At 52.6% G+C, this 20359-nt stretch overlaps 1 protein-coding gene and 1 long non-coding RNA gene across 39 annotated transcripts; one reads left to right on the top strand and one right to left on the bottom strand.

Moving 5' to 3' along the window:
* Positions 1 to 2052: 2052 nt before the first annotated feature.
* Positions 2053 to 16172, bottom strand: LOC309850038 (Fc receptor-like protein 1). Of its 38 annotated transcripts, none has more exons than XR_014304044.1 (13): positions 15138 to 15695; positions 13235 to 13561; positions 11448 to 11610; positions 10410 to 11127; positions 9216 to 9485; positions 7865 to 8152; positions 7426 to 7704; positions 7003 to 7119; positions 5989 to 6016; positions 4933 to 5015; positions 4657 to 4725; positions 4074 to 4355; positions 2053 to 3175 (listed from the first exon to the last, which is right to left on the bottom strand). XR_014304044.1 is itself a non-coding variant. In XM_082703189.1 (13 exons), the coding sequence occupies exons 5-13, from the start codon at positions 9436 to 9438 to the stop codon at positions 3104 to 3106; spliced, it is 1191 nt and encodes a 396-aa protein (XP_082559315.1). In that variant the 5' UTR covers positions 9439 to 9485; positions 10410 to 11025; positions 11448 to 11610; positions 13235 to 13561; positions 15138 to 15695; the 3' UTR covers positions 2053 to 3103. The 38 variants fall into 38 exon arrangements, 30 of the variants coding, with proteins under 30 accessions (XP_082559315.1, XP_082559319.1, XP_082559318.1 ...); XM_082703189.1 differs by having other exon boundaries at positions 4074 to 4105; positions 10410 to 11025; XM_082703193.1 differs by having other exon boundaries at positions 4074 to 4105; positions 10410 to 11025; positions 11584 to 11610.
* On the top strand, positions 14648 to 19491 carry LOC309850046. Its single transcript, XR_014304053.1, has 4 exons — positions 14648 to 16163; positions 16211 to 16781; positions 17958 to 18875; positions 18911 to 19491. It is a non-coding gene; the product is annotated as an uncharacterized lncRNA (long non-coding RNA).
* Positions 19492 to 20359: the final 868 nt, after the last annotated feature.

Here is a 20359-nt window from a genome sequence, read left to right as displayed (position 1 = left end):
GGTGGGCCATGGGAAGCCCCAGATAAGGAATTGGAAAAAGTGGTCCCGGGCCAGTGACATCCCCAGGACTTAGAACAGCACATACAGAGCGGCTTTTGAGGGACACAGACAGAAGCATAGGTCATTAAACTCACCATGGACAGGACTTGTCTCCATCAACAGTCACAAACCCCAGCAAATGGTGATGAACAAGATTCAAAATATGTAAGAAATGCAGGCTTAAACACCTAAAACTTCTGGCAGAAGAACTATCTAAGAAATACAATAAATTAAATGTATTTGAACTATTTTAAAGTTGTAAAAATAATAAAATGAAGTGTTACACCCATCACTGTAAAGTGCTATAAAAACAAAAAGGGAAATTTGAAATGGAATCATAATAATTTTTTGAGCATTTGATGTGTGCCATGTACACCTTGAAGCATTTTACTTTTTTTCAGATGTTCTAAGCCTTTTTAAAAATTTTATTTACATTCAATTAATTAGCATATAGTGTATTATTAGTTCCAGAGATAGAGTTCAGTGATGCATCAGCTGATCTTGAAGTACTTTAAACAAATGATTTTACCTGATGAACAAGACCGCATGATATATTAGATACAATTGTTATCCAGTTTTAAACATGAAGAAATACACAGAAATTAACCAATTCGCTCAAAACTGCAGATTTAGTAAATGGCAGAACACACGTGTAAATCCAGAAAAAAGTTCAAGCTTCTGGTCCCCTGGGGCTCCCACTTCATTCCTGGAGTCCTGCCTGAGGTCCAAACACTTCACAGTGGCAGATTAAACATGAAATTTAAAAATCTACATTTGTCCTAAGAAAGAAAAAGGTAAACATTTCCATGGGCCAGAAACAGAAACGTAAGGGAGAAAGGCAGCTGAGGAGGCGAGAGCCAGTGAGGGTTGCAGAGGAAGAGCATCCCAGGACCGGGGAGAGTGGGTGCAGAGCTCCTGCAGCGGGATGGCCCCAGGGCATGCAGGAGGAACACTGGGAGGATGTGGTTGGAGCCAATCCAGCGATGGGAAAAGTCGTCCTGCACAGATGTTCAAATGGTGCTAGTGTCAAGCAGAAGTATTAAACAGGAAGTTTTTATTAGAATGAGATAAGGCAGCACGGAATTACAAAAAAGAACAGACTACTTGATAAACAGCAGTCGATAATTGATATTGGTCTGAAAAAAATACTTCAATCTCTATCTCACATAAATTTTTTTATTCCAAAAAGTAAAGTCATAATATAAATATAAAATTCCCAAACAGGAGAAGTCAGATTCTTACCTCACACCAAACGTACATATGATATCCTGTGTGAATATACACCCAGATCATGAGGGCATTGTAAGAACGTGCAAGAACATTTTTAGAACAGAATCACAGGGAGGGAATGTGAGGGAAGTTTCTGGAATGAGGGAGAAATTTTACATCCCAACAAGAGTTTGGGTTACGTGGGTGTGTATTTGTCGGACCAGTGGAACTGAACACCTAAACTATGCACACCTCACTGGGTATAAGTTATAAGTAGTTCCTCCAAAAGCTGTAAGAAGGAGGTGAATGAACACTGAGAAAATGCACAAAGGGCCAGCACAGGAAACGGGGAAGAGCTACAAATGAACAGTCAATTTACGGGAAAAATGCTCAGTTGCACGAGTCATTGTAACATTTTTTAATTGAAATAACAATGACACCTTTTTCTCACAGATGGTGCTCTACGTGTCGTTGGTTCTGTGTTCCCTGGTTCAAGAGTATTCAGCACAAACACAGAGTGTGAGTGACCTAAAATGTCCGAGTCCCTGCTTTACAGATTATTCCTTCAGATGGATTAGTGGGAACGCAGAAATACATTTGTGTGAGGACATTTATTTTAGTATTTTTTTAATAATAGAAAATTTTTGGAATCTACCTAACGTGCATCAGTGATTGAAAAGGATTCTGAGGGCTTACTTATGGTTTTTACTACAGCTTTATTCAAAATAAAAGACTCCTTAATAATGGTAAAAAAAAAAGAAAAGATTAAAATATATTATGATAGTATTTAATTAACAATGCTGGTTTTTGTTTATTTGTTAATATTTTGTTTATTTATTTGACAGAGAAAGACACAGCGAGAGAGGGAACACAAGCAGGGGGAGTGGGAGAGGGAGAAGCAGGCTTTCCGCCAAGCAGGAAGACCCAGGCAGGTCTCAATCCCAGACCCCTGGGATCACAACCCAAGTTGAAGGCAGACGCTTAACAACTGAGCCATGCAGGCGCCCCATCAATGCTCAGTTATTAAACACAGGGGTACCACTTGTGGTGTTAGATATAGGGAAGGCTCCAACATTTTATATTATATACATCTAAATTGTTTTAATTTGTAAGAGTTAGTGTATAATTAATTGTTTTAAAATGAAAACATGGACTCCAAATTGTATTGTCATATTTTTTTTGAAGTTCGTGAATAAAAGAAGAAAAACTATATTCATAAGCTTCTAGAGGTGCAGCAAATACAGAACTTTGGGTGTGGTGACACAAAGATTGTATGTCATGATAAATATGGGGGCATCTAGATGAGTCTGTGCATACAAAACATGTCACTGAAATTGAATGTACCCATAGTCACTCTGGATAATGATATAGTGACTCCAAGTGCACCGAGTCACATATTTCATGCAGAAACAGGAAGAGTCACGTATGTGTCAGGGTTGTTCTGGAGTCCAGCACAGAGGGCATCTGCACTTGGACAAGAGGATGGGCGCTCACCTCTGCACAGCTGCCTGCAGAATTGTTAACCCCATGTCCATGCACTCCAAGTGAGCTTCACTGTCCCTCCGCCCCAAGGTCACACCCTGTTTCCTCTTATAGAATGAAGTTAGAGCACAATTTGACCTGTGCCTAAAAGAACCAGCAGGAGGGTGGCCACCCCTGCATTCATGTTGGGTCTTTTGGATGGTTTCTTCAGGGCTTTTAGCCTGATGCAGGAATAGTCTCTGGGGGGTGGGGGGCGGGAAGCACCTAGATGAGAAGTCCTGGAAAGCTGACTACCCCAGGATCTCTGAAGAACATATCAGTCCTGAGGCTTGGGCTCATGGATGGTTTCCAAAGAGCAGAATCTTCTAGGACTTTACATGGCGTCTTCATAGTCCACATCTGCAGGGCTCGCCTTCTTCAGCTTAAAATAGATGGCTGAGGCATTCTAAAAGCAAAGGCACATGGATAGGACCAGAGCGGGGAAGACACGTGGTTCTCTTCCCCAGCCACCCTGGATGCGTCCTATCATTGCACGCCACACAGCCCAGAAAGTAGAGCCTCTTGGAAGACTGACCATAGGTGAGCATTTTCAAAGGCCTGTGTCCCACGAGTGGGCTGCAGAGGTGTTTCTGATGAGCCATAGGTTCACCCAAACATGCAAACTCCCATTCTAATGGGCCACCATTAGGCATTTCCACAGGCTATCATTTTTTCTTAAGGATGTCAGAGTTTCGTACTCATAAACTACATTAAACTAAACACAAACTCTTTCCTGAGACCTCTGGCTACTCCCCCTCTCCATACTAGACAAATGTACAAAGCACGTACTATCCTTGCACCCATGTAGAGCTGGAATTCCTGTAATTTTCTGAAAGTATTTTTGTATTACCAGAGATTGCCTGGATTGTTCAAGGTTTACAATTTACTGAGTTGACACAAATCACTATTAGTTTAGCTTTGTTCAATATTAATTTAGTTTTCCACAGATTCTGTGGTTAACCTCACAGCACAAAGTGGTATGTGTGTGTGGTTCAACAATATTTCAGGATAAAGATTTTAAAGGTAAGAATTTTTAGACTTGCTGTAGCTACACTGTACCTACAGATCATCCATGTGTCGTTGCTAAAGGAAACATCTGTGCAAGGCTCTCACATTCACTTGCATGGTGAGGCTTTATTGTTATGACCAAATGTTTTCCCCACTGTGTGGGGAGATAAGGGAGGAGATAGACCCTGAGAACCTTTGGTTTTTCCTAAGTGGCCATAGTTGTAAGAGTTTGAGAACCAGTCACAGGAAGAAAGAAAGAAGAGCAGGGAAGAAATTCTGTACGTCTTCTAACTCACCTGGCCTGAGGTAGGTGTCCTTTGGGGGTCTACTGTGGAACATAAGATGTGTGCTGTAAGATTTCACTTCTATTTGAAGTCCTTCCCTAAAGTCATGCTAATAAAGGCTTCTTCTCCTCCCAATCAATACTTCCCATGTATTGATTTCTGTCAGCAATTTCATTCTTGCTTTTTCATCTCTTACAAACATGATTTCCTTGCTGTACGGAGGACCAGGGGCAGCCTAGAGGTGGACGTGTAAGAAGTCCCTCCGGGCATTTACACTCTTCACATTTCTGGACCCTCGAGGTATGGATGGGACAATAGCAACAAGTGAGGCCACACAAGGAGGGCAGGCAGACACCACCACCCCAGTGTTCCTCTGACCAGGCTGTGCTGAGCTAGCACCAGAACTGGACTCTCCTGGGGGTGGCTCCCAGACCCAAGGCCAGTGCTCAGGAAGGTAGAGTAAACCCCACAGCCAACTGCAAGGCAGAGCCGCAGTGCTGAAGAACACTTCCATATGCCATTTGCAGGCACTGATTATCCACTTGGTCCCAGAAAAGACAAAAGTCAGAGACACACTCAGTCCCTTACGTCTCACCTGCTGCTTGCCGCTCTTGCTGCCTGTGGTACACCAAAGAGTAGACCTCGTCTCCGCTTACGACATTCACTGAAGAGAAGAAAGGAGGCATAGTGACACAGTCCTTTCTTCCTACCACTTACCTCATTCCATGCCTACCACCTGTCACCATGAAGACGGATGTGCCGTCTGTTGTTGGGGGTGGCTGGGGCACAGCAGGCACTGGTGGGATAGCAGACTCCACCCCTTCCCTGGCCCCCTCTAGCTGCTTGGGCCAGAACCTTTGGGAAACCTCACCATTCTCGTATACAAACTGTTCCTGCAGTGGGACCGCTGAGTTGATGTAGTTGGGCACCTGTGGCACGGGGCTGGGAGGGATCCTGCAGACACAGAAACACAAGATACCTCTGTGGGAAAGCATCCCAGATACCCCAGACATTACTGTCCAGGGTTGTGAGCGAGACATTGAACAAGACAAGCCTGTTAGCAAGGGTCCTCAGCCGAATACTGACTTCTGGGAAGATCCACAGTGAGCTCCGCTGTGTGTTATAAACTCTGTACCTGGGCTGAGCAAGGCACCGCAGAGCAGCCATGGAGTGCACAGCCCATGAACGCAGGTCCTTACGTAATGGGTTCAGTGCAGTGTTGCCCAGACCTAAAATAGGGCCCCTCCCATCACAAGTGCTCCGTGAATACAAAGTGAGAATATTGATTTCCCCCCCAGCGGAGAACAGGTTGTTAGGCAGAACAAGCAGCTTGAGGAAGGGAGAGAAGAAAGTGAACTTGCATGTACAGGGCTCTGTACCCCTGGAAGACCGCTCCTCTGATTTGGGAAAATAATCTGATTTTTGTTAGCATAAACAACGTGGTACAAAAATATGTCAACGAAACGTTGATGTTTTAAAAATACTTTCCTCCTCTAAACTAAAGAACTTTGCCAGCAAGTTTTCGGGATGGTTATCACTCTCTGGCTTGAATGACGGACATGTGCTTGTATCTTAATGCCTTTGAGATACTTTCAGGATCTCGGGATCCTGTTTTCCTCGGGATCCTGTCATCAGAATGACTCACAGATGCTCAGGTATCGGTTAATTGATTGGATAAATCAATTCACTGGTGAATGTGTGAAATGGGTCCATTTAGTGGGGGAGGTGAATCAGGACAAATGACGGAAAAAGGATTTGGATTAATTCGTCCATGTACAAATGAGGAGGAGCAGCAAACAGACCCCGTCAGCAGTGGGAGAACTCCAGATAATAAAATACACAACAAGCGCATGAGAGTGGACCAGTCGGAGCGGGGAACATGGGCTTTCCTGCATCATCGGCACACGCAGAGGGAGCAGAGCCTCACCTGCCCGGGTCCTCAGCCTCTCGTCTCCCTAGAAGTCAAGCAGATGGGCAAACACGTCAAAAGGGAATCAGATGGCCCTTGTGCGGGGGCTGCTCCCCAGGCGTGTCACCGCGTGCCGGAGGGCGTCCTGGCCGTCGTCGACTCGGATTCTTCACTCGCAGGGGAAGACACTCCGCGCAGAGCAGTCGGCTTCCAGACGTTCCTCCCACGGCAAGGACCTGAGCCCGAGCCTCTGAACCTGAACACCTATTGTCTTTTCTGCTTTGGGTTTTGATTTCAACAACAACACACCACCTACTCTTGTCACGACAAGAGCCCTCAGAAGCACCACAGGCACAGCCACGTTACAGGTGAGGTGACGGACCCCACGCGGCAGGACGAGTTTAGAATTTCAGTGAGACTCTCGCATGGTCTCCATCTTGCTCAGGGGAGAACAGGAGTCCGGGATTAAACACCTGAATAAATATGTAATTACCAGCTGCGAGCGGGGGCGAAGCTGAACAACTTGGGGCTCTGAGGAAAGAATAAAAGGAGAGAATTGTAGGCCGTGTGGCTGGCTGAAGCCTCTGGGGGAAAAAGAAAGGCTGAGGAGCAGCAGAGATCCTGCCGTGAGCAGACGAGCGGGTGCATAGGTGAGCGTTCCAGAAAGTGGGGAGAGCTCGTGAAGGTGCTCGGGGGGATGAGAACAGAGGCACGGAGTTTAACTGGGGGGTGGTCGGCAGAGCTGGAGTTGCTAACTGTGTTTCTCTTCTAGTAGCTGACCTGTTGTTTTTAATAGAGTCAGAATTTGGGGTGAAAATTAGATCCCGGAAGCAGCGGACATCAGTTGAGCCCCGACTGGTCACACACAGGGGTCGGGGGACTCGGCCACAGACACGGGCACCGCTCCCGGGCTGGGGTTTGGCAGCACGTATCCCCCCCACCCCCACCGTGTTCCTGTCTGTCCCCAGTCCCGCCTATTTCTGTGAAAACAAAGTTCACAGTAACGAAATACCAGAATCGATAAATACTAACCCATTCTTCTCTTGAGCCAACAGCAGAGCGATAAGGCCATAACAGTGGGACCAAGGGTGCCAAGCAGCCCCTCCAGGACTCCTGAGGCAAGAAGTTCCTTTCTGTCCTCCACAGGCACTGAGGGGAGACGTCTGCCCGTGAGCCAGCCTGCAGCAGGGCTGGCCTTTGGAGAGCAGACGTCTCGGGTGGGCTGAAGCCAAGGTCTGCTCCTCCCGGGAGAGGGGCGCGGGTGGCGGGACTGACTTATGTGATTTGCAGCTCATCACCCTCATGGCAGGAGGGAGGCACAGCCTTCGTGGCCTCTGTGCCCCTCAGACACACCTCCAGGGGCAGCACCACCCTCAGGCGCTGTGGGGTCCGTACAACTCTCCAGGATACCAGAGAGGGACATTGGCCAAGACAGTTCAATGGCCTGAGCCGTACCTGTGACGCTGAGCATCACCGCCTCGCTGCGCTGGGCCCCCAGGCCGTTGTCGGCCTCACAGGAGTAGTTTCCAGAACGTTCTGCGGTCAGAGAGAGGTTGAAGGACACTCCTCCTCCAGACAGGGTCGAGTTGCTCCCCAGGATGACGTCCTCATGGTAAAACCGGTACCGAATCGGGGGAGAGCCGCTCTGGGCTTCACAGCGAAGCTCTACCACGTCCCCAGGGAAGGCCTGGGCCCCGGGCGCCCTGAGGGTGAGGACGGGGCGGGACACTGGACCTGAGGGAGACAGGGGCTGTTGGACGGGGTCTCCACACCGTGACAAACTCGTAATCCCTGCCCACAGAGGCTCAGCCCCGTTGGTCATTTGCACGGAGCCCCAAGGGACGTGGAGCCCAGCGAGTGGGGGTGCTGGCGGGACAGAAGCTCCGGAACTTACTTCTGACAGTGACGCTGACCAGCTCGCTGATGCTGGGGTGGTAGCCGTTGTCGGCCGTGCAGAAGTAGTTCTCTGCGTCACTGTCGGTCACCGCCGGGATCTCGAACTTGGCGATGAGTGAGCGCTGGGTCTTTGTTTCCAGAATCAAACCCAGGACCCCTTTGTACCAGGAGAAGGTGATGTCTCCTGTGCCCTGGGTGGCCAAGCAGATGAGAACCAGCTTCTTTCCCTTCTGCACTTGTCCCCCTGGAGGCTGTGTCTCCAAGCTCACATTCCAGACGGGGACTCCTACACAAACACAAGGAGACACCGGGGATGTGACAGTCCCGAAAGCACGGGCCTTGGGTCAAGTCAATAACTGATGTTGTTCTGTGGTGGTGGGTGGCATTCTGGGGAGGGGGGTGGTGTTTGCTGCTGGCTGGGGGCGGCCTCGGTCAGCTGGACAGTGCGGGGGGTGAGAAGGCCACACTGTTACATGGTGGCTGCCGGCTCCCCTCCCTTCCTGGGGCAGTGGGGCTCCCAGGGCCTGGGCCTCTCCAGCCCACGCTCTGCAGGGCACAGGACGGCGGCGGCCACAGAGACTGACGGCCGATCGAGCTGTCTGGTCTCAAATGTTGGCCCCACGTCTTACTGTGGGTGCTTGATGCAACCGCTTCACTTGTCAGACTCAGTCTCCCGTCTGTACAAGGCAGGGGCGGGATACTAGCTATCTCCTGCGGTTGGGACGGTCCCATGACCTAGCGCACGTGGGGCCTGGAGCCGGTCGGCTGACCGGTGGCTCTTTGCTCCTGTCCGGCCTCACCAGTGTTGAGTTTTGAACAAGGGTGGGGAAGCCGACCTTCCGGAGGTGTTCCGCATCCTCTTCCTGGCACCGTGGACGCATTGTTGTCGAGAATGGGGGAGGACGTTAGCGCCCCCCGGAACATGGAGTGACACGGGTCAGTCACCAAACGCCCCCTTCTCCTTTCTTTCAAAACCAAGCCCCAGCTTCGCCTCCCATAGCCTCGGGCCCAAAGCGGGCCCTTACCGTGCGGGTCTGAGTTCTCCCTTCTCTGTAGCTCCCGTGACTCCCCACCGCGGCCACACGTGTCCCCCCTGGGGAGGATGTCGCCAGGGGTCGGGATTTTGCAGTGATTTGCTCCCACTCTCCAGCACAGGGAGGATGCTGTGAGGGGCTCCTAAGTACTCTCCTGGGCACTTGAGCGGGATTAGGGCGAATAGGAGCAGATCCCTTCAAGACTCTGAGAAGGAGAGAAGCTCCAGCATGTCTCCACCAGCTCCTACCCCCCAGGGGAGAGCAGCCTCGGGCCCCCGACCCTGTGTAAGTTCCCCGTGCAGACCCCGGGCTCACCTTGCACCTGTATCTGGGTCCTGGGGCTCCAAGTGACTCTGATCGCCGAGGTCTTTGCTTCACACCAGTAGGAGCCCGAGTCTTTCCTCCACACGGTGGGGAGCTGGAGCTCTGGGGAGTGACTGCAGCCCTGCCCCAGGGCCTGACTCTCTCTGAAGAAGCAGAACTGGACTGGGGCACCCAGCTTCTGAGAAGTGGCCTGCATCTCACAGGTCAGGGTCATCGAACCCCCCTCTTTGGGCCGAGAGGGCCTGGCTGTCAGAAGCAATGCTAGAGAGAGGGACGAAAGACAAATCCCAGGGCAATGGGTTCCAGAGCTCCCGTCAGAGGCACACGGGGCTCTCAGTGTTTGGAACAAGGCGAACTGGGTGCAGAGACCGCCCCCGACTCCAGCCCGGCCTGACCCTGTGCCATGTCTCCGCCCCCCACAAGGCAACCTCTACCTCCCGCTTGGTTCCCACTCTTTGACATCTCTGTCCACAAACTAAAAACACCTTTTCTGGACACAGGGCCGGGCGCCGACCACTGTTACCAGAGAGGGTGAAGCCTGACGTTTCAGGAAAAGCGAGAGTGTTTCATTCATTCCTGTCATAAACCATGTCGGTTATCTTCTTCCGCTCACTCCCCCGGCATCCCAGAGCCACACACTGTCTTTCAAGGACAGAATGTGACATGGGACGATTGGCCAGTCGGGGAAAGATTAGAGGAATTTAATGCCTTCTTTACTGAACCTCTCCTGCCCGTTACTGCTGCTCCCAACGGAAGGAACAGGTGTACGCTTGCCTGAAAATGCCACCCGCACACGCGCAGCTCCCCTGCTCTGCGACTCTGTGCAAATCTCGTGTGAACCACGGCTGTCAGGGGCAGTTTCATTCCATACCCTGAGCCCCAGGGATGTCTCCCTTTTCAGCCAGGGGGGGCTCTTCTATGGATGCACTACAGATGGGCAAAGCTGGGTCCTGCCTCCCCTCCTCTCCGTCTGCCTGGCAGCAGCCCCCAACAAGACATCAGATCCTGGAGCACAGCAGCTCTCGAAGTCTTTGTTTACCCAGCATCAGAGCCTCTGCTCCGATAAAAATGCCGCATGTTCTGGATCCCGAGAGGGGGCTGCTGCCGCCACACCTGTCAGCCTCAAGCCTTGCTCCTGGGATGCTTTACCCTGGGACTTTGTAAACTCTAGTCCAGGGTTAGTACCAGAAGGTTTGCTCCGGGGCCTGGAATTCCTGGCAGGGGTGGTCTTTTCTCCTGAGAATCCTGCAATCCCCAGAGGTCTGAGGACAGAGAAAGGAATAAAAAAGGCGTCCAAGCCCCCATTCCCCACTCTTCCGAATGGGGCTGGTGGCGTGGAGGGGACACCGGACAGGGCAGTTTGCAAGGCCTGGAGCTCGGTCTTGTAGCTCCGAGCTTCTTTCAGAGAGTTCTCAGACTCCCAGGCAGACCTGGCAAGTCCCTGGTAGTGGAAGCTTTGTTTCTGCTGGTTGTGGATTTGGATCGGTGCTTGGGCTCAGACTGGGCGCTCAAGGGGTAGAAGCAGGATCAGGCACAGAGTGTGTCAGTATTAACCCACAGCCTGAGTTCCACTTGGACGAACTTTGGGAGAGCATCCCAGAAGCCTGGGCTGGTCCCCAGTATTTGTGCAAAGCCGTGCTCCCCAGCTGTGTGCATGGCCTGTGTTCTTGGTGGGGCAGGAAGCTTCTTCGAGCCCTGCAGGTAGTATTTTCTGTGCAAGGCAGCGATTCTGATGTATCCTGGGTTGAAATGCGCTTCAGTGGAGGATTCCTTCTGGGAGAAAGCTTTCTCCACTCTTCATCTGATGGAAGCAAGACCTTGAATGAACGTCTGAGTGATGGGTTTGTGCCAACCAGAGTGAGAGAGAAGCCGCATGGGCAACAGCTGTGGCCACAGAGCAGGGCTGGAAATGGGAGGGGAACAGAGAGCTACTTGGCTTTCCCGTGGTCCCGGGGACCGACTGTCACGTTCTCCATGGATGTGTGATGGCGGCGTCTCCTCCATCGCTCCTGGGGGAGCACCTCATGGGGAAGACACGAGGGCTTTGCCACCCCCGAGTCTGGGAGGACGACGAGTCTTCTAACGTCCGTCTCCCACACTCTGTGACTTCCAGTGGAACAGCCTCTCCCTTCCTGAGCTGCCACTCCCTACAGAAAGGGCTATGGTTTCAAGAAGACCTGCTCCCCTAAACTGAGCGGCCACGTGTCAGGTGCAGAAACTGACCTGAACACAAGCAGCCTGGTCCCCAGGGAGCCGCTGCCATGGTAGACCTCAGCGGCTGTCACCGGAGGGCAGCCAGCACCCCCGTGGGCCTGCCGCACGGATTGGGCCACGAAGAGGAAAGGGAGGTCCGACTCACCTTCACTGGCTGGTTCGCAGGGGGCAGCTAGGAGAGAAGTCAGGAGAGGTCAGTGCAGGTGCGAATTCCAAACGGGCAGCCCCTGCAGCCTGGCGGACCGTCCCCAGGGCGGTTCTCCGCGTGCCCTCCTGCAGCCGTCCCCCTCCCCCTCCCCGCTCCTCCCCCTCTCCCTCCTCCCTCCCCCTCCACGCCCCCCCCCTCCTGCCCACTACTCTCCTCCCCCCATCCTTCTTGACCCCCGCTCCCTCGCCTACATCCCCAACACCACACGGTTCCTTTTGTGATCAGGAGCTCCTTCCCGATCACCGCTCCTATCCGTGCTGAGGGTGGTGCCTTTGTTCCGTGGCCCCTTCAAGCTCTGGGCTCTCATCCCTCCTCTCAAATGTCCAGGTGACCCCAGCCCGGGCCGGCCCACCGCAGTCACAGCAGCCAGCCTCCTGCTCCCGACGCCCTTTATTCACTAACGCCCCAGTGGACGAGGTCCACAGAAAGAATCCGGATTTCTCCCAAGATTCTCCCACACCTCAAGGGTCTGACTGTAGGTAGTATGGCAGCATCACGCTCAAGAACAGAACATTCTGGGGAGATGCAGGCTCTGCAGCCAGAAGACAGAGCCCTGAAGCCTGCCTCTTCCCCTTACAAGCTGTGCTACCCCAGGGACAACGCTTCACCTCTCTGTGCTCCGCTTTCCTTTTCTGTGAAATGCAGGTAATCATAGACTCCCTCAGAGTTTCTGCAGGGATTAAATAAGTTCATGTCCATAAAATGCTTAGAATAGGGCTTGGGATTTATTTATCATCCAGCAAACATTACTCATTATTAGTACCTATTTGAGCCCATGTTTAGTCTGACTTGTGTAGCCTGTTGGAGCTGAAGAGCTGGTCTGACTAATGTCTGCCTCAGGTAGGAGAATGGAATCGATGGGGCTGCGTGAAAATCACATTTTTTATCTGTCCGCTCTACACACGGTTTCAAGCACTTATGATGGCGTGCCAGGGCCTGTGCGCGGGCTGGCGTTGCGGGAGCGAGTGCAAACAGCAGGCTCTGCTGTCCAGGACTTTCGGGAGAGAGAGCCAATTGAAAAATCACCAAAGAGCCTGACTTGAGAGAGTGATCAGTGTTACAGGAGGGATGAGACCGAGACACAAGTCCGAGGGTCTTAGGACAGTTTGGACACTTTGGACGGCTGTCAGCTGAGTAGAAAACAGAATGAAAGTCAACAGCTGCCTTCGGGGTGTTTGGGGATGAGCACCCCAACACAGAACTAGCCAATGCAAAGGACGTGAGAAGGAATGAGCTTGTGGTGGGGTGGGGAAGAGAAGGTGGTGCCCTTGGAGCTGACAGAGGGGCGGCGGTGGGCGCTGGTGTGGTAGAGAGGGTCAGTGAGTCACGGAGGGCTCCCTGGACTTGGTACCAGGTCTGGATTTCATTCCAGGTATGATGGGGAGCTGGGGACAGTTCTGACTCCACTTACGTTTGTAAAATCACTCTTATCCTGGGAGAAGGGCAGACCACCATCCTGCAGGAGAAGCAGGGAGGACACTAGTGGCCATTTAGTCTGGAAGATTTAGTCTGGAAGAGCTCGGGCGAGGCAGGGCCACCGTGAAGGGCCAGAGTCCAGTATAAATTTGAAAGTAGAATCAAGACTTACTTATGGATGGGAGGTCAAGTGTTGAGGAGAGAGAGGGATGAGTGTAAGTCCTAGAGTCTTGGTCGCAGCCGCTGGAAGGTGGAGCACGGCACGGTCACCTGGGTAAGTTGGGGGAACTCACGGGAGATCAGGACATGCGTTTGGCCACGTGGAGTGTAACAGCCGACTGGCTGCGGAGCGCATGCACGGCGCTCCGAGGAGAGGCCAGAGCTGGGGACATAAGCTTGAGCTGAAGGTCAAAGCGGCGCAGGAAGTGTCTGAACCGGGCGGGGACGTGCACATGGGTGGAGCGTGAGGTCTGGCACCAGCCTTGGACAACTCCAACCTCTGGTGGTCAGGAGGCAACAGGTATTGAGTTAGAAAGAAACCCAGAAGCCTGTGGTGTTCCAGAAGCTGAGGAAGACGTGCTTCCAGAAGATGGGGTGAAGGACCACTTGGGAGAGTCCAAGTTAAAAGAAGCTGAAAACAGCCCTGGCTGGGGTGACGGGGAAGGGGTTGGTGGTCCCAGCAGGGGCAGGGGTGGGGACGAAAGGTGGACAGCCACGGCCAAGGGGGAGAAGGACCTGATAGCACCGAGAACCAACCAACAGTCGCCAGGGCTTGAAAGGGTGGAGGCCAGGAGGGAGGGTTTGAGGAGACGGAAATGCTCTGCGTCGTGCCGGCGCGGGAGCTCACCGGACGGCAAATCCTTCTGGAAAATCGGAGCTGCTGTATCGTAAAAGTGAAAGTTAATGTGAGGTAAGTTAAAAATGAGTTTAAAACAGGAAGGGCGGGTGGCGATGAGGCAAGCCCCGCAGCTCTCTGGAAATTTTGTGAAAGGGAGTGAACACGGTCACGGCACCTTCCCTTCGTCTTAGGGGGAAAGACACGGTGGCGTCATTGTGTATTCACCGGACTAACCCGGGATGAAGAAATGTGGTGACGGGACAGGGACGGTTCTGAGAAAGCGAGAGCGTTAGGGAATCCAGTGCATACGGGGGGCGGGGGTCCCGTCCTGCACGGGAGGTGGGACGGGGTTGTCCTGCCCGGGGACAGACGGCGGGGGTCGGCAGGTCCACAGACACGGCCGCAGAAAGGTGAGGACATTGTCTTCTGATGGCTTTCACTTCCTCAGTGACATGCAGCAGGATTACAACCCGAGAGTAGGACGGAGTTTGAGGAGACAGAGAAGGCGGGAGATGGTGGGCTGAGGGCCTGAGTGGGAGGCACCGAGTGGGAAGGTGTGGGAGGGTCTCCGGCCCTACAGGGGCCACCCGAGATGTGTGCCCCGCATTTAAAGGGATGTGAGTCAACAGGATGGTGCCCTCCGTGTGAAGTCACGCGCAGCTGCTTGGGCACTGGTGTGAAGCACACGGAGAAGCTGACGGAGCGTGTAGACAGGGCGGGGCTGGGCCAGCCCCAGCATCGAGCTGAGAGGCGGGGGGCGCGGAGGACAGGAACAGACAGTGAAAAACCCCAGTCCATGGGGCCGAGAGGGAAAGTTGCAAATGCCCCGTGGTCATAGGGTGGGGTAGGGGTGGGGGTGCCAGGAGCAGGGATTTGGAAGCAAGCGTCGTTAGTGGCGGTGGGGACGGTCCACTCTAGCTAGGCAGGCGGGGCCAGGGACAGAAGACAAAGGAAAGGAGGATGACCGTGAGGACAAAGAGCCCCGTTTGTGGGGTGAACCACCCCCGCAGCCACCCACAACATGGAGAACAGACACAGAGTTCACCTCGGAAGGAAGAACAGACACTCAACACTTCCTATGAGATAAAAAGTGAATCGATAGTTTTCTTCAAACGCCTGGCTTTCCCGGCTTTCACCCCCGCTGCCTGACTCCGAGCCACAGGTTGGAGGCCGAGGTCCTGGCCTCCGTGGGTGCAGGCGGAGACCTTGGGAGGTCCGGCCTGGATGTCCTACTCACCGCACATCAGCAGCACAAGCCCCAGCAGCATGAGGACCGGGTTGGGGACTGTCCCTGGAGAGGCTTTCTCCGCGAAGGAGGAATCCAGTTTGACAGAGGGTGGAGGCATCCGGGATGGGAACTAGAAGCGTGAGCGCCCTCCCAGGCCCCTCTGTCTGCTCTCCGCAGGGGCCTGAGGCAGCTACGGACGCTCCTTCTTGTGGCTTTGTTCTATGTCCACAGCTCGATGAGAGTGCGCGTCAGCACATCAGGGCCTCCTCACGAGCTCAGGGCTGTCTCCAAGGACGGTTCCCGAAGGCAATTTCTGACGCGGATGAGCGCTCCCCGGACTGCAGTCCTGCTTTCCCCGTGGGGAGGTCCGTCGCCCCCACGTGCTCCGGCTTCTCCACAGCTGCACGCTGTCTCTCTGGGCACGCACGGCCGAGCCGGGGCCTGAGGGCTCTCACCGGGGTTACGGACAGGACCTGACGGACTGTGATGGGCTCAGGGTCAAGCTGTTTGTAAGGTACTGGCTCCCGCCCATATTTAGACTTTCATGGCATAGCCTTCAGTGAAGCAGAAACAGAAGAAAACAGAATCACAGGAACTTATGGCCTGGGGGGGAAGTTTTTAAGTGAAATACAGGAAATAAGCTTATGCAAATTATCTCCTGGGCGTTGGGGACATGCTCACCTGGCATGTGTGAGGGCGGTCCTCCCCTCCCCCACATCAGGTGGGTGTCTTCTACTCCATCGCCCCCGGAGCACACTGGGGCTCCTGGTGCTTGGCATGGGGAGGCTGGGTGTGATTCAGACCATGCTCAGAAAGAATAAACCGTCTCAGGTTCCAGCACCTCTTTGAGGATCTAGGATTAAGAACCAGATAACGTGCGGAAGCAAAGCGTGTGAGCAAAACACAGGGGACACGGCAAGACGCCATTCGGTCGTGACGCCCAAGTGTGGGTGTGGAGTTCGAAGAGAAGGCACCAGAAGAGACGGTGGGGTAGGGGGTGCGCATCGGGCCAGCGCTGGGCCAGCTGCAGGAGGAGCCACAGACCTGCCTTGTGTAATGCTGACTTATGAGAGCCCATGGAGGCCACACAGCTAAGCCACTTCCTCCAAACTGATTTTTACTGGTACGACATCTGACGTTTGCCTCCTTCTGCATGACCACCCTTTACCTTCCCCTCGTCCTGTGCGGGGGCGAGAAAGAGAAGGGTGTCACCTGTCCCCGGAAGACAGCAGCGTCTGTCCCGCACAGTCTGCCCCGCACCGTGTTAACAGTCTGAGGATCTGGAGGTGAGAAGTGCATGTTCCCTAAGTGCTGAGAATTCACAGTGCAGCAGGCGAGAAAGATCGATGAGCAAACCGAACCCTGGGAAGTGCGAAAATCGTGATGACTGAGCCAGCCCTGGTCGAGGGGCAAGAGCGGGCGTCGGGAAAGGGGAGGGTCTGCAGAGGGTGTGCTTTCCGGGGATGACTGGGATCTCCGCCAGCCGTGCAGGCGGGCAAGGACGCCCTGTGCAGAGCCAAGAGGGCGTGCGGCTTGAAGTCATGAAACAGCGAGGTGTTCTGCTGGGGTCGTTGGAGCTTGATTGTTGGAACAAAACGTGAAGTACCGACAGCAGGAGGCCAACGAGACAGGGAGGAGGAGAAGCCACAGCAGGTCTGTGCGCTGCACGAAGAGTGAAGAGTGGGGGCTCTCCAGGGAGGGGGAGGGGCCCGTGGGGCCCGGGCCGGAGAAGGCACCTCCCATCAGAGGCAGCGCTGGGCCATTGCTGTGAGGTTCGAAGGACACGCTGTTTGACCATCTGATCGTTCCCCGAAGCCAGAATTTTGGGATTTTATGTAAAACCTACTAACTTCTACATGCTGGAGAGTAACATTTAAAAATTGTTTTAAAACAAAGCATTTATGATGAATACCCAACTTTTGCAGCAACATGGACGGGACTGGAAGAGATTGTGCTGAGTGAAATAAGTCAAGCAGAGAGAGTCAATTATCATATGGTTTCACTTATTTGTGGAGCATAACAAATAGCATGGAGGACAAGGGGAGATGGAGAGGAGAAGGGAGTTGAGGGAAACTGGAAGGGAAGGTGAACCATGAGAGACTGTGGACTCTGAGAAACAACCTGAGGGGTTTGAAGGGGTGGGGGGGTGGGAGGTTGGGGATCCAGGTGGTGGTTATTGGAGAGGGCACGGATTGCACGGAGCACTGGGTGTGATGCAAAAATAATGAATACTGTTATGCTGAAAATAAATGAAAAATAAATTAAAAAACAAAACCAAACCAAACAAAGCATTTCTGTACAGCAGCACAGCTGTGCGACCTCCGCCCCGGCTGGCACGCGGGACGGTAAGGGAGGACACCACTAACCCCGCAGAAGATGAGAAATCCGGGGACATACTGAGTCTGCTCATTTTGAGGTAGAAAGTTTACTGATTTTACAGATTAGGAATCTGCAACTCAAAGATGTTGGGCAATTTTCAAAGCTTTAGGCGAGAACTCTGGTAGGTGAGAACTACAGCGGGTGTGACCCCCTGACCTCACCTTACCCTTGGTTGTGTCCGCTGGCCGAGACAGCAGCCCCTGACCGCACGTGGCCCCTGAGCACTTGAAGCTGAGCTAGTCCAAGCTGAGAGGCCCTGTGAGCACAGTTCACACGCTATGTTTTAAAAACTTGAGAAAAAAAAAAAAAACAAAAGAACTTGAAGTGTCTCATTAATGATTTTACATCAATTCTATGTTCAATGATAATACTTTACATGTAATAAGTTTAAAAATGTTAAAATTAAAGTATTAATTCCACCTGTTTCCTTTTCTTTTTACTCTTTTCCAGTATGGCTACTAGCAAATTCTACATTCTGTGCGCGGCCCCTCTTACGTGTCTGCTGGGCGGAGTGGCGCCGCGCTGGTGCCCAGCAGGAAGAGGCTTCCTCACTCAGCCCTCAGCCAGAAGGCAGGCAACACCGGCCTGGGCCATTGCCTGTGTCCAGCTCCCACAAGATGTGATGCCCCACGTCAGAGTAGAAGAAAAACACTGAGAGGGAAAGTCTGAGGTCCGGGAAGAGCAGAAATGGCAGCTTCTCCACCGAACGTGCTGGGTCTGGGGTCGCACATCAGGAGCAGATCAGAGATGAGGACATTCTTGCAATTTTCAGAGCGTTGCCATGACTTCAGACCACACTGTGGGCCCATCCTGTAGAAAACTCATGGTGGAGGTCGTCTTCCCCCAGAGCAGGCTACTGGCTGGTCCTGCTGAACAAGTGGTGGGAGAACGCCCAGCGCAGTGAGTCGGAATCAGACCGCCGGGACCCTGGGAGTTTGCTCTTCTGGGGAAGAGAGGGTTGCGCTGTGGGCGACCACATCCCACTTCCCATACATCTCCGTCTTGCCAAATGCAGTTCTCAAGTGTGAACCCGCCCTCAGTGCTAAAACGGACACCGAATTTTATCATCCAAACCAGGACACTTTTGGGAGGGGAAATGTCTACTAAAAATTGTTAACAGATTAGCTCGCCCTCAGCAGACATCAACTCTCCTGTCCTAAGAAAACAGGGACCAACGCTTTTTCTGACTTCACCAGAAACCCTTCCTCTACACTCGTGCTTTCAGGCTTTCCCTCCCTCCTCAGGCAACCAAGGATCACCCTCAGTGTCTCCGCTCCTGCTTTTCTGACAGGACAGGGCTCCTCTCCTATGTCTCTGGGATAACCGCTGTGGCTAAGTCTTGTCACTGCTACCGATGAAATGCATCAGGTCGTCTTGTCACTGCTACCGATGAAATGCATCAGGTCGCCGTTCCTGTGGAGTTTCTCACAGCGAGGGAGTCCAACAGAAGGGTCACCCAGAGACCGATGTTTGCCTCTCTCTTCCCAGAGTTAGCAAGACCGAGCCGCGTTCCAGGCTGTCACAGTGCATTGTCCGCACTGACTGTCCACCCACTCACCCGGGACGTTGGTGTGGCTTGGGTAGGCCAAGTCAGTCAAGAGCAGATCAACTTCAGACGTCCCTGGAAAGAGCGCAGCCTGGACAGGACGTGGCCGGAGGGCCATCAGCTTCTGAGGATTTAAGAGAGGCCACGACCTCGAGCTGGGCTAAGGACGAGAATTCAGGGATGTGTGGCCAACGACATGTCGTAGCGGGAACTCTCCTATAGGTCCTGGCCCTCGCCTTTTCAGAGCCATATCCTGATGCTGTAAGTGCCGTGAGAACTGGTTCATAACCAATCAACGGGCTTATCTAACCTCACACAAGATGAATAGATTGTCGCTCTCTTAATTTTAAACCAGAAATTTGGCTAGGGTTATTTTGGTTAGCAGTACCAAGACCAGGGAGCTAATGCAATCCAAATTTTAAATATATAATACACATAGAAAACCACAAGAGAGTCCTAACGACAGAGAACAAACTGACGGATGATGGGGGGAGGTGGTGGGGGCTGGGCTAGATTGGGGAGGGACATTAAGGAGGGACTTAGTGATGAGCATCGGGTCCCGTATGTAAGTGATGGATCACTGGGTTCTACTCCTGAAACCAACGTTGTCCTGTATGTCAGCTAACCAGAATTTAAATAACAATTTGGAAGAAAAAATTTGCATATATATTTGTATATGTGTATTTACATATATCTATACATAAAATGTATATTAAAAGTATGCAGTCGTGTGTCCCAGAACCGAAAACTAAGAATGCAGTTGGACACAAAAGAGAAAGAGACAAGAACTAGAACCCGAAGATGCTGTCTGGATTCTCCCCGTCTCTCATCTCTGTTCCTCTGGGTTTCCGACGTCCAGTGTCTCTGTGGAAGGGCTGCTTCTCATTCTCTGGTCCTCCTGGTGTGTGGAAAACGGCCACCCGCAGCTCCCGGGCTGACTTGCTGCAGGTCCAGCTACTCTCCGCCGCAGCTCCCGTCTCCTGGGAAGGGCTGGCCCACCCGGCTTGGGACAGATACCTGCTCGCGGTACCAGCTAACTGTGGCCAGGAGGGCAGGACGGTGTTGTTTAAAAACGCTTCTTAGTTTTTACCCAAAGGAGTTGCAAACACGTCCACACAAAAGTCTGCCCGTGGATATTCACAGCAAGTTCACTCATGGTTTTCAAAACTGGGAAGCAACCGAGATGTTCTTCCGGAGGTTGGTGGGCAAATAAACTGTGGCCCATCCGGGCAATGGGATACCGCTTGGTGCTGAAAAGAAACGAGCTTCAAGCCATGAAAAGACACGGAGGAAACGTACACGCGCG

Source organism: Mustela nivalis (assembly GCF_964662115.1).
Source record: "Mustela nivalis genome assembly, chromosome: 16".
Lineage (NCBI taxonomy): Eukaryota > Metazoa > Chordata > Mammalia > Carnivora > Mustelidae > Mustela > Mustela nivalis.
The sequence above is the reverse complement of the archived record's forward strand: the minus strand, read 5'-3'. Positions and strand labels throughout refer to the sequence as shown.